Here is a 13,022-nt window from a genome sequence, read left to right on the forward strand (position 1 = left end):
ACAGTGCTATGTAAATTCTCAGGATTTTGTAGTGATTTATGTTGTGAATCATGTACGCTGAGTAAGAGTGTATGTGTGTATCTGTAAATGCACACACAAACACACTTATTACACATATACACACACATATGGCTGGCTAAAGACAAGGCAATCTAAAATCAGATAAGTGCCAATAGTTCATATTGGGAAGAGATGGATAAAAATGGAGCAAAAGGATTAAACTTCCTGTCGACTGGTAAACAAAATTGAAACAGGGCCTATGAAAAATAATCAGGTAAAGAGAAAACATACTCAGCACTACAATTTGCCAATTGCCCTCTGATCTTGAATTCCAGCTATCAGAAATTCAATGACAGCAGCCTGCTCCCCAACACCTTAATCCTTCCCACATTTGCTCCTGGGCTGGATCACTGCCCTTGGGACATGTCATTTCTGTCTTGCATTGAACCACCGCCAAATATACTGGTGGGAGCGTTAGTCCTGTTTTCTTCCACACCTGGTGAACGGTTTTGTCAATAATTTCAAAGGTCTTATTATCAGATGACCATAATAGTGTGGTGCTACCTAAAGATGAATCTGTGCTTTGTTTTACCTAATGTCTCACTTTCTATTAAAAAATCAGACCACAGTTATCACAATTTCACAACATGATATAGTCAGGTTCATTTACCCTTTACTTGTTTCTGAGGCAAATGTTAGAATAACCCAGGACAAGATTTGGAAATTAGCAAGTTTTTCATGGCTTTCTGTCGGTCATTTCATAGGGATTCAACTCTATCACTGCTGGGTACCTTGTACAATGCCAAATTCACATCCTTCAAGGTGGTAGCAGAATGACCATTGGTTTAGAATCTTATTCAGTATATAGACTATCAGTCTACCATTAGATGAGATGGCACGGGAAAGCTGGCTTGGGTCATTTGCTTACAAATATTCAGCTGGAAATCTAAGGATGCTGTAATTTTTAAAGCAGAGAGGCAGATATGTGCAGTACTTGCCAGTGTAGGCTCCTTCTACACTGCTTACATTCCTGACTTATCTCTGCTGTCTTCTAGCCACATGACCTCAGGCAAGGTCATTATCCTTTCCAAGCCTCAGTTTCCTCTTCTGTAAAATGGTAATAGCAATCATACCCACTGAAGAGAGTTGTTATGAGAATTAAATTAGATACAAGTAGGTAAAGAACCTAGCACAATGCCTAGGTTGAAAAATGTTGGTGGTTGTTATTACAAATATTTCTATCAATAAAGCAATGCCACTTGTCTTACATCAGTCCCCGGATAGTTGCATTTAATATTACTCCAGGCCCTACAAGCATAACTAAAAACTATGGCAACTCAGTAGTTTGTTTAACTTAATTGAAAAATCAGTGAAATGTTTTAAATGACTCCATTTAAACATTGGTACAATTTTTTCTTTAAGAAACCACTCTAAAATGGAGGCCTTTCATTGATAGACACAATGCAGCAAAACCCAGTGAAATTCAATTACCTCTTGATTGGGTCGGGCAAGCCAAGAAGAGAATTTTACATTTGAAATTAACAAATTGAATTTGGTACCTTTTGCAGCTTCAGCAATTGCTCCCTGACTAGTTCCTCACAAGATCAGAGGTGGCCCCGTCAGCATCCATATTCTGTTGAATGACATGCTCTGTTTAGAAAATTTTTTCCTTGTTTAGATTCTGAATGAATATTTGCTTCCAAAGTTATTACAGCTACAAAACACATGCTGACTATACAGTTTCCCCCAAAATACAAAATATATGTATTTATACATATATGTAATTGTTGCTTAAAAGAACTTATATATAATATATAAATAAATATATACGTATTTATACATATATATGCCTTTTGCTTATAAGAACTTATAAAGTTCTTATATATAAGCTCTTTTAAGCAACAGTTTTATATATATGTGTATATACATATGTGTATATATCTCTATATATAGATACACACATATATATACATACATGTGTGTATATATATACACATAAGTGTGTGTGTATCTATATATAGATACATACACATATATATATTTTTTTTATCCCAGTATGGCTGGTAGGCTAAATATCCAGCTTTACATCATCAGTATTAATAAGATCTTTTAGTAATTTTTTTGCCTTATTAAGATAAGCACAATTAATAATTTCTTTAAGTCAACATGATAAGTCAGCAATAGGCAAAATATTGCTATTCGGCTGACTGCATATTTTAAAAAATATTTTATTCTCTCCCTCCCTACTGTCCCCACCACACACAACGATTGCAGACCTAGTTTGTGCATGTCAGCTGAAGGAATAGGTGCATTGGAGACATGCTGATCCTGGGTGCAGCCTGGCACCTGGAAAGCATCAGGTGCAGATAATTGCAACAGGTGACTTTTTTTTTGTTCTGCATACTGTTTATTCTAAGAAGATCTTTCTAATCTTTGTCTGAAGATTAAGGCCAAAATCTATAATTTGGCCACCTGGCCAACAAGGCTCCACAATGGGGGCCCCCAGCTACTTTTCCACCCCATCCTGCACCACCATTCCCTTTCCCACCCTCTTCCAGTTTCCCAAGCCACATTGTATTCCCCCATGTGTTACACCCTTTGCCGATGCAGGAGCTTGGTACATGTTCTTTCGTCTTTTCTAAGCTTCATTGGGACATCATTCACATACCATACAATTTGCCCATTTAAACTGTACAATTCTCCCATCCTCCACCCAGTCCTAAGCAAACACTAACCTGCTTTTTGTCTCCATAGATTTACCTATTCTAAACATTTTATAGAAATGGAATCATAGAATATGTGGTCTTTTGTGACTAGCTTCTTTCACTGAGCATAATGTTTTCAAGACTTATCCATGTTGTAACATGTATCAGTACTTTATTTTTATTAACAAATAATATTCTGTTATATGAATAAACTACATCTTATTTATTCATTCATCAGTTAATAGACATTTCAGTTGTTTCTCCTGTTTGGCTATTATGAATAATGCTGCTATGAACACTCTTGTACAAGATTTTGTATTGACAAATGTTATCATTTCTCTTGGGTATGTATCTAGGAGTAGAATTGCTGGAATGGGGTCATATTATAACTCTATATTTAACTACCTGAAGAACTGCCAGACTGTTTTCCAAAGTGACCGCAGCATTTTACCTTCTCCCCAGCAACATATGAAAGTTCCCATTTCTCTACATCCTTACTAACACTTTTAATTCCAATCTTATAATCTTTCTTTTTATAGTCACCCTAGTGGATGTGAAGTAGTATCTCATTGTGCTTTCTTTCTTAACTTTTGATCTGGGTAATTCCTATTATCTTTAAAGCTCCAGCCTAAAAGTCATTTCCATAGGGAATCTTACTTTGGCTACTCCACCCCCAGACTAGCCTCAGGTTCTTCTCAGAAAACCCGTCTTTTCTCTCTAAACTTTAAGTTCAACATGGACAGGCACCATTCCAGCTCTTCTTTATTCCCCGCTCTAGCCCCAGCCTCTATTTATTTATTTATTTATTTATTTATTTATTTATTTATTTATTTTGAGACGGAGTTTGGCTCTTGTTGACCAGACTGGAGTGCAATGGCCCGGTCTCGGCTCACTGAAACCTCTGCCTCCCAGGTTCAAGTGATTCTCCTGCCTCAGTCTCCCGAGCAGCTGGGATTACAGGTGCCTGCCACCACGTCTGGCTAAGTTTTGTATTTTTAGTAGACATGAGGTTTCACCATGTCAGTCAGGCTGGTCTCAAACTCCTGACCTCAAGCAGTCTGCCTGCCTTGGCCTCCCAAAGTGCTGTGATTACAGGCGTGAGCCGGGGCACCCGGCCGCATCTAGCTATTATGTGAACTATAAAGTCGTTGAAAGTGTATTAAGTCAATGCCACATTTTTTTAAATAATGAGAAAAAGTGTGTATTATCTGAAAATCACCTGCATCAGAATGATTGACATGATTACCTTTTAAATCCATTTCATTTTTCAGTATTTCTACAGGCAAAACTATTGAAGAATATTCCAATATCACTGGCAAGGGTAGGAAAGGGGCTCTACAATATAACCACAATGAATGCTTCTGTTGTCCTGAATTTTGTTGGAGCTGTACACATTTATGTTTGTTAAGAAAGCCGGGCGCGGTGGCTCACGTCTGTAATCCCAGCACTTTGGGAGGCCGAGGGGGGCGGATCACGAGGTCAGGAGATCGAGACCATCCTGGCTAACACAGTGAAACCCCGTCTCTACCAAAAATACAAAAAACTAGCCGGGCGAGGTGGTGTTCTCCTGTAGTCCCAGCTACTTGGAGGCTGAGGTAGGAGAATGGCGTGAACCCGGGAGGCGGAGCTTCCAGTGAGCCGAGATCACGCCAATGCACTCCAGCCTGGGCGACAAAGCGAGACTCCGTCTCAAAAAAAAAAAAAAGAAAGAAAGAAAGAAAAAAAAAAAACAGAAAAAGGATTTTTGTGGGAAAGTGCAATATACAGTACAAGCAAAAACAAATGGACTTGAGAAATAAGGAACTGAAGGGGACTGGATTTTCCTGCTTTAGCTGTGAGCTAGGCATACCCCTAGAGCTTTCAATTCAGTAGATCTGAGATGGGGCCCAGGAATATACATTTTTAACATAGTCCCTAGTAATTCTAATGTCAGAGGTCCATAAGCTTCACTTTAAAAATAAATATATCCTAGTTAATGTCTTCATTATTTAACATAAACAAGTCAATGTAGAAGTTTAAAAATCAGGCTCCGGAGTTTGATGCAGATTTAAACCCCTGGACTGACATTTACTAACTATGTGGCTTAGAACAAATTACTTAATCTTTCTAAGCCTTAGTTTCTGGCCCATAAGAAATGCCCCAATATGTTAATAGCTATTATTATGTTATTATCATTATTATCTTAATTGGAAGATGATGTGCACAACGAATCTGTTGGTTTTTTTTTTCTTTTCTATGTCAACTTTTATTTTAGATATGGGGGTACATGTGCAGGTGTGTTACTTGGGAATATTGCACCCAGGCAGTGAGCATAGTACCCAATAGGTAGCTTTTCAACCCATGTCCTCTTCCCTCCCCACTCTAGTACTCTGCAGTGTCTATTGTTCCTATGTTTATGTCCGTGTGTGCTTCATGTTTAGCTCCTACTGATAAGCAAGAACATGCATATTTAGTTTTCTGTCCCTGCCTTAGTTTGCTTAGGATTATGGCCTCCAACTCCATTCATGATACTGTAAATGACGTAATTTCATTCTTTTTTTACAGCTACATAGTATTCCGTGGCGTATATGTACCACATTTTCTTTATGTAATCAACCATTGATGGGCACCTAAGTTGATTCTATGTCTGTGCTATTGTAAGTAGCATGGCCATGAACATGCAAGTGCATGGGTCTTTTTGGTATAATGATCTATTTTCCTTTGGGTATATACCCAGTAACGGGATTGCTGGGTCAAATAGTAGCTCTGTTTTAAGTTCTTTGAGAAATCTCCAAAGTGCTCTCCATGGTGGCTAAGTGCATAAGTGTTCCTTTTTCTCTGCAGTCTTGTCAGCATCTGTTGGTTTTGACTTTTTAAGAATAGTCATCCTGACTGGTGTGAGATGTTATCTCATCATGGTTTTGATTTGCATGTCTCTGATGATTAGTGAAGATGAGTATTTTTTAATGTTTTTTGGGCCACTTCTATGTCTTTTTTGTTTGTTTGTTTGTTTTGTTTTTTTGAGACGGAGTTTCACTCTTGTTGCGCAGGCTGGAGTGCGATGGCGCGATCTCGGCTCACGGCAACCTCCGCCTCCCGGGTTCAACCGATTCTCCTGCCTCAGCCTCCCGAGTAGCTGGGATTACAGGCATGCGCCACCACGCCCGCCTAATTTTATATTTTTAGTAAAGATGGGGTTTCTCCATGTTGGTCAGTCTGGTCTCGATCTCCCAACCTCAGGTGATCCACCCCACCTCGGCTTCCCAAAGTGTTTGGATTACAGGCATGAGCCACCACGCCCAGTCCTATGTCTTTTTTTGAGAAATGTCTATGTCTTTTGCTCATTTTTAATGGGGGCTGTTCATTTCTTTCTTGTTGATTTGTTTAAGTTCTTTATAGGTTATGGATATTGGGCCTTTGTGAGATGCGTAATTTGTGAATATTTTCTCCGGTCCTGTAGGTCTTTTCATGATTTCTTTTCCTGTGCAGAAACTCTTCAGTTTAATTAGGTCCCACTTACCAATTTTTGTTTTTGTAGCATTTGCTTTTGGGGACTTAGCCAAAAATTATTTGCCAAGACCAATGTTGAGAAGGGTATTTCCTAGGTTTTCTTCCAGGATTTTTATAGTTTGAAGTCTTACATTTAAATCTGTAATCCATCTTGAGTTAATTTTTTTATATGGTGAAAGGTAAGAGTCCGGTTTCATTCATTCTTCTTCACATAGCTAACCATTTATCCCAGCACCATGTACTGAGTAGGGAGTCCTTTTTCCATTGCTTGTTTTTGTCAACCTTGTCAAAGATCAGATAGTTTTAAATGTGTGGTTTTATTTCTGAGTTTTTTATTCTGTTCCATTGGTCTATGTGTCTGTTTTGTACTAGTACCATGCTGTTGTGGTTGCTCTAGCCTTGTGGTATAGTTTTAAGTTGGGTATTGTGATGTCTCCAGCTTTGTTCCTTTTGCTTAAGACTGTTTTGGCTATTCAGGCTCTTTTTTTGGGTCCCATGTGAATTTTAGAATAGTGGTTTTTTTGTTTTGTTTGTTTTGTTTTGTTTTGTTTAATTCTGTGAAGAATGACATTGGTAGTTTGGTAGGAATAGAATTTAATCTGTAAGTTGCTCTGGGCAATAGGGCTATTTTAGTGATACTGATTCTTCCAATCCATGAACATGGAAAGTATTTCCATTTATTTGTGTCATCTCTGATTTCTTTCAGCAGAGTTTTATACTTCTCCTTGTAGGGATCTTTCACCTCCTTATTTAGCTGTATTCCTAGGCATTTTATTTTCTTTGTGACTATTGTAAATGAGATTGTGCTCTTGATTTGACTCTCAGTCTGGACATTATTGGTGTATAGAAATGCTACTGATTTTTGTACACTGATTTTATATCAAAAACTTACTAAAATCATTTATCAGTTTTAGTAGGCTTTTGGTAGATTATTTAGAATTTTCTAGACAGAAAATTGTATCATCAGTGAAGAGAGACAGTTTGACTTCTTTTCCTATTTGGATGCGTTTTATTTTTTTCACTTGCCTGAGTGCTCTGGCTAGGACTTCTACCAAATCCATTTTAAAGGGATTGAGTTTTGTTTAGTAAGAAAAATACTTCCTAAGCATAAGTTGGAATTATGAGGTTCGTGATTGGCTTTATCATCACTGTTACTTTTATAGTTAATTTTCCAAGTGGCACTTTATTGTTATAAATAAGCCTCAGTCATATCTTTTTGCAAGTGTCTCCCTAATTATCATTTCTGAATAAAAATTTTGGCCTCTATGTTAAATTACAGTTCACAACTTAGTTCCAGTTCACACCCTGAGCTATTATATTGGCTATAACACGTCTTCCTTAGGTGTTATTTACTGAGCTGAAACTATTGCCCAAAGCATCTTATTTTGTCTGTATCCAGTAATTTATTGAGCCTGCACGCTATCCTGATAGAGTTTACTCACTAAAATAGAAGTTACAAAAGTTCAATCAAATTACGATCTATCAGCCATCTTACAGAATCAAGAATGTGCAATCATTTATCCAACTGCTATTTGCTCAGTGCCTTAAAAATGTCAGGTGTTTGGGATCACAGAGAAAAAGAAAACCAAGATTCCCACTATCATGGAGAAATGATATTCACAGTTGCGTGGGCAGTGGAGACTGAAAAAAAAAAAAAAAAAAAAGGTAATCAAATTCATTACCAAGACAGCTTTATCTGGCAGTGAGTGCTATGAATGACATTAAATAGAGTGATGTAATAGAAAATGCCTAAAGGAAAGGAGCTCCTTTTGATTAATGGCAGGAAAAGGCTCTCATCTCTCAGGAGATGTTGAGCTGATGCCTGAATGCCAAGGAGGCAGCCATGGGAAATGTCAGGGGGCAGAGTGATTTAAGAAAAGAGAACAGTCAACAACAAGACCTGGAGACAGGACCATGTTTGTCATAACTGAGAAACAGAAAGCAGGCCAATGTAGTTGAAACAGGGTGATAGAGGACAGAGCAGCAGGGGTGGAGGCTGGAGATACAGTTAGGGGCACCAAGGTAAGGCCTAGTGAGCCCTGTTAAAGAGAGGAAGCACTGAAGAATTTCAGCAGGGGGATGCCGTAGTCTAATTTATCACGATTTCAGGTTCCCTTTCCTCTTCCCTCCTCCCCTCTACCTAAGGTTAAATGATGATTAGCTGCAATATTGATTTCCACATTTCTAGCTATAATGCCTGTAAATTTCTTAATGAATATGTTACATAGGCACGCACTAAAACTCCCAGATCACATCCCATTTTGCTTTAGAAGATGTAGACACAAGTCACCTATTTTCATCTTCATTGCATTTAAAGAATGTCTCCTTAAATCTGGCAATTTAGGTTGCACCAGGTGACGTTTGAGGTGCCCACCTGCGAGGGAAAGGAACGGCAGAAGCTGGCATTGATTGGTGACTCCTCGTCTTCAGCAGAGTTCTTCGTCACTGTCGCTGTCTTCGCCTTCCTCTACTCTTTGGCCGCCACTGTCGTTTACATTTTCTTCCAGAACAAATACCGGGAAAACAACCGGGGCCCACTCATTGTAAGTGGTTTTCTTTTTCAAATAACTTTTTCTGTTCCTTCTAATTTTTTTTACTAATGCTTGCAGGACTTTGGAGTTACCTGAGCCCTTGGGGTAGGTGTTTGAAAGGAAATCATATTCTTTTTTATCCAAATCTCTTGAAGCTACAACAAAGACATGATGTCTGTCAATCTCTTGTGCTCCTGGGCTGGGAAAGTATCACCTGACTTGCTAGAAACCCCTCTGAGATAAATGATTAGAAATCTCATGAGATCAAGGAAAGAGCAGTGAAGCTTGCTGTAGATTTATTTATAATTCCAGCATTATGGAGTTAGTCAACCATTTTTCTGATTATTTAGACAGTGTGACCTGTGCTCATTTGAAATATGTTGTTCCCTTAGTATATAGAATAGGCATATATTAATAATTGTTTAGTTTGAAAATGGAGTTCTTCATCTCTGTATATCTATCTATCTATGTCTTTTTCCTACCAATTCCTTACCCTAAACCTCACTTTCTGTTGACTTATACAATGGTCATATAAGTGAAATCAATATGGCCCAGCATTTCTAAACATAAACACAAACACACATACACCTAGGGGGACACAAAACCTTAAGAGGGTACCTAGGCTGGATAATTTTAAGGAAATAAATTTTAAATTTCACCCTTTACGTGTGCATTTGCCCAAACTCTATCTTCCTTAGAATGTCCTGTATCAAAAAAGATTTTGCTGTTGTCTTTCTTAATCAACTACTCCATTTTACAAAAGAAAAGTATGCTTATTTACCAACTCAAGTCTTACTACACAGTACATTTACAGAATATAAAACATTTGGGACACTGAAAAGGGGACCATTGAAATATTGGTGTTGGTGTTGACAAAGGTGAGTGATTCTGATGCCTGACTAATACACTTTTTTGGATATAAGGAGGTTTACTATTTTTTGGCTTTCAATACAATTAAAAATTCTAGTACGCTCATCAGTTGATTGATAATTAAAAAATAATTTTTGGTGACAGGTTACTATGTGATGTGGGACATATAACTCAAAAAGAAAGTAATAAATCGTATTGCTGTAACAAAACTCCATTTGTTCTCATTTATGCAAGCAAGCTTTCTCAGCATTTACATCTAAAAAAGGAAAAATGGAAACGAAATTTATGCTGAATCATGTACTATTCTGTAAATAAATAATATTTGTCAAAAAAATTACATATTAACTGCTAAGGCTTGAATATGGTTTATCCCCCACCAAAACTCATGTTGAAGCTTGGTCTTCAATGTGGCAGTGTTAGGAGGCAGTGCTTTTTAAAGCCGGTTAGATGACTTAGATGAGTTAATGTCTTTCTTGAGAGACTGCATTAGTTCTCATAAGACTGTATTAGTTCTTGTGAGAGCAGGTTGTTATGAATTGAGTCCGCCTCTTTTGTCTTCTATCCCTTTTCCCACATACCCAGTTCCCCTTTCATTTATCTGCCATGTTTTGACACAGCACAAGGCCCTCACCACAAGCCACCAGACATGGCTTTCCAATCTTGAACTTCCCAGCCTGTAGACTATGTGCTAAATAAACCTCTTTTCTTTATAAATTACCCAGTCTCAGGTACTCTGTTATAGCCATACGAAATGTACTAAAACAGCCTGTTCATCTAAGAATTGTAAATTTTCAATAAAATTTTTACTTATTATTTTATTTTATTGAGGCAGAGTCTCATGCCACCACCCAGGCTGGCGTGCAGTGGCATAATCACAGTTCACTCCACCTCCCAGGCTCAGATGATCCTCCCACCTCAGTCTCCCAAGTAGCTGGGACAACAGGTGCATGCCACCACACCCAGCTAATTTTTGTATTTTTTGCAGAGACAAGCTTTCATCATATTTTTTGCAGACATAGGGTCTCAAATTCCTGGACTCAAGTTATCTTCCTGCCTCGGCCTCCCAAAGTGCTGAGATTACAGGCATAAGCCACTGTACCTGGCTACTTTTTAAATTTAATAATTACATATTAAATTTATAATATATTTTTGTTGTTTTGGAAAATTATGCATTAATAATACTTGTAATGATCACTCAACCCAAAAGAAATTTAATACTTAAAGTCTTAGGATCACAAGTAATTAAACAGTTAACTTAAATCTGTATATATATTTTTGTGGCCAAAAAAAAAATAGGGTAATTAATAATATGCTTTCCAGAAAAAAAATTATATCATCCTATAATTCTGTGAGGGAAGTATAATAAAAATACAAATTCAAAGAGAACAAAAGGAAGATATAAAATTTCCACCTGTTAAATAACTTGTTAATTATAAGAGAATATCTGTTAATTATAACAGAATATCAAGTAACTGTTCCATTGGATACATTTAAAAATTGATACAATAATTTTACTTTAAATATCAATTTTTTTTTCTTTTTTTTTTTTTTGAGACAGGATCTTACTGTCACCCAGGCTGGTGTGTAGGGGAACAATCTCGGCTCACTTCAACCTTCACCTCCTGGGCTCAATTAATCCTCCCACCTCAGCCTCCCAAGCTCCCAAGTAGCAGGGACTATAGGCACACACCACCACACTCAACTAATTTTTTGTATTTTTTGGTACAGACAAGATTTTGCCATGTTGCCCAGGCTGGTCTCAAACTCCTGGATTCAAGCAATCTACCAGCCTCGGCCTCCCAAAATGCTGGGATTACAGGCGTGAGCCACCACTCCCAGCCTAATACATTCAATATGCCAGAAATTACTTTCTTTGCAGCTATTTGAACTTTCAATAAAAACAAAATTAGATGCCAACTTTATACAACTAGGGACATAGTTTTTTACATTATTTTGGGGAGTATGTGAGTAAAATAAATTTCACAAATCTCTATTGTAGAGATCTGAACCTTAAAATAATAAATTTTGAAGGATAACTGGGAGAATTCTCTGTTTTTAGAAATTTGTTAAGTTTGAAGGGACTAGAAAATGTTCAGATGTGCAACACTTTAATATGTTAACTTAAAAAAAGAGTAACGAAACCGAATTTGAAATTTTGGGCAAGTGTTTTTTTATTTTTATTTTTATTTTTTCTATCTCAAATTTGAGTTAATAGTCTTAATGATTTCAAAGCCTGTAATCCCAGCACTTTGGGAGGCCGAGACAGGCGGATCACGAGGTCAGGAGATCGAGACCATCCTGGCTAAAACAGTGAAACCCCATCTCCACTAAAAAATACAAAAAAATTAGCTGGGCTAGGTGGCGGGTGCCTGTAGTCCCAGCTACTCAGGAGGCTAAGGCAGGAGAATGGCGTGAACCTGAGAGGCAGAGCTTGCAGTGAGCCGAGTTGGCACCACTGCACTCCAGCCTGGGCAACAGAGCCAGATTCCATCTCAAAAACAAAACAAAACAAAACAAAATGTCTTTAACAGAGTCACCAAACTTGGGCTTATCCCCACCACGATGTACAAATGGACATACCTAAGAGATTGCCATGCATATAGCATAAATCCAACATGCATGTTTATTTCTGGATCCCATATTAACACACTCACAGAATTTTTAAGTCTGAGGAAATATCCTGACTTCTAAACAGAAGAAGTTAATACAGCTAATCCACACATAAAGTGGGGGAAAAAAACTATTTTATTATATAAAACCACATTCTACTCATATAGAATCATCTTGTAAAGGCGTGCTGCTTTATCTCTTTGTAAACAGTCTTTCCCGTTAAGCGAGATATGATGAAATCCTGAATTGTGTAATACAATGGTAGGTTTTGTTTCATTATGTCGTGGGAGGAAGGAACAGAGAGAGATAATTCTAGTAATCAAAAAAGAAAAGTCTCCTAGATGAAACTTCTGTGATATTAAAAAGCCAAAGTGCTCATTACTTAGCAGATAAAAGTTAATTTAAAAATGAGCCTGAATCATAGGAGTCACAGAGGCAGATTGCCCGTAGATCAGCAGGATGCCATTGTAGCTGCAAAGAGTAAACCACATCGATTAAAATCCTACCATGATGAAGCTGTGATTGGGGAAGTAAGAGGTGCTATGACACCATTTGTGAAGAGCAGGTTTAAGCAAATTCACAGTGTGAGCAAGGTCTCAAGACGGTGGTGCATACTTAAGAAAACTTTCAAATACTAGAAAAGCATTTGTTCAGATGTTCACAATAGTTTTCCTTGTTTAAAACCCATCCTCTTTATTCACAAAGATGGCTACTGTATTAGTCCATTCTCACACTGCTATAAAGAACGGCCTGAGACTAGGTAATTTCTAAAGAAAAGAGGTTTAATTAACTCACAGTTCTGTATGGCGAGAGAGGC

General features: G+C 37.6%; 1 protein-coding gene across 2 annotated transcripts in view; it reads left to right on the top strand.

Moving 5' to 3' along the window:
• LOC105483272 (synaptoporin) overlaps positions 1-13,022 on the top strand; it is a 331,537-nt gene that overhangs the window by 272,535 nt on the left and 45,980 nt on the right. For both annotated transcript variants that reach the window (XM_011744053.2, XM_011744062.3), the window contains one exon: positions 8,539-8,737. In XM_011744053.2, coding sequence (XP_011742355.1) covers positions 8,539-8,737 — 199 coding nt within the window. The remainder of the gene's footprint in view (positions 1-8,538; positions 8,738-13,022) is intronic.

Source organism: Macaca nemestrina, chromosome 2, assembly GCF_043159975.1.
Source record: "Macaca nemestrina isolate mMacNem1 chromosome 2, mMacNem.hap1, whole genome shotgun sequence".
Classification (NCBI taxonomy): domain Eukaryota; kingdom Metazoa; phylum Chordata; class Mammalia; order Primates; family Cercopithecidae; genus Macaca; species Macaca nemestrina.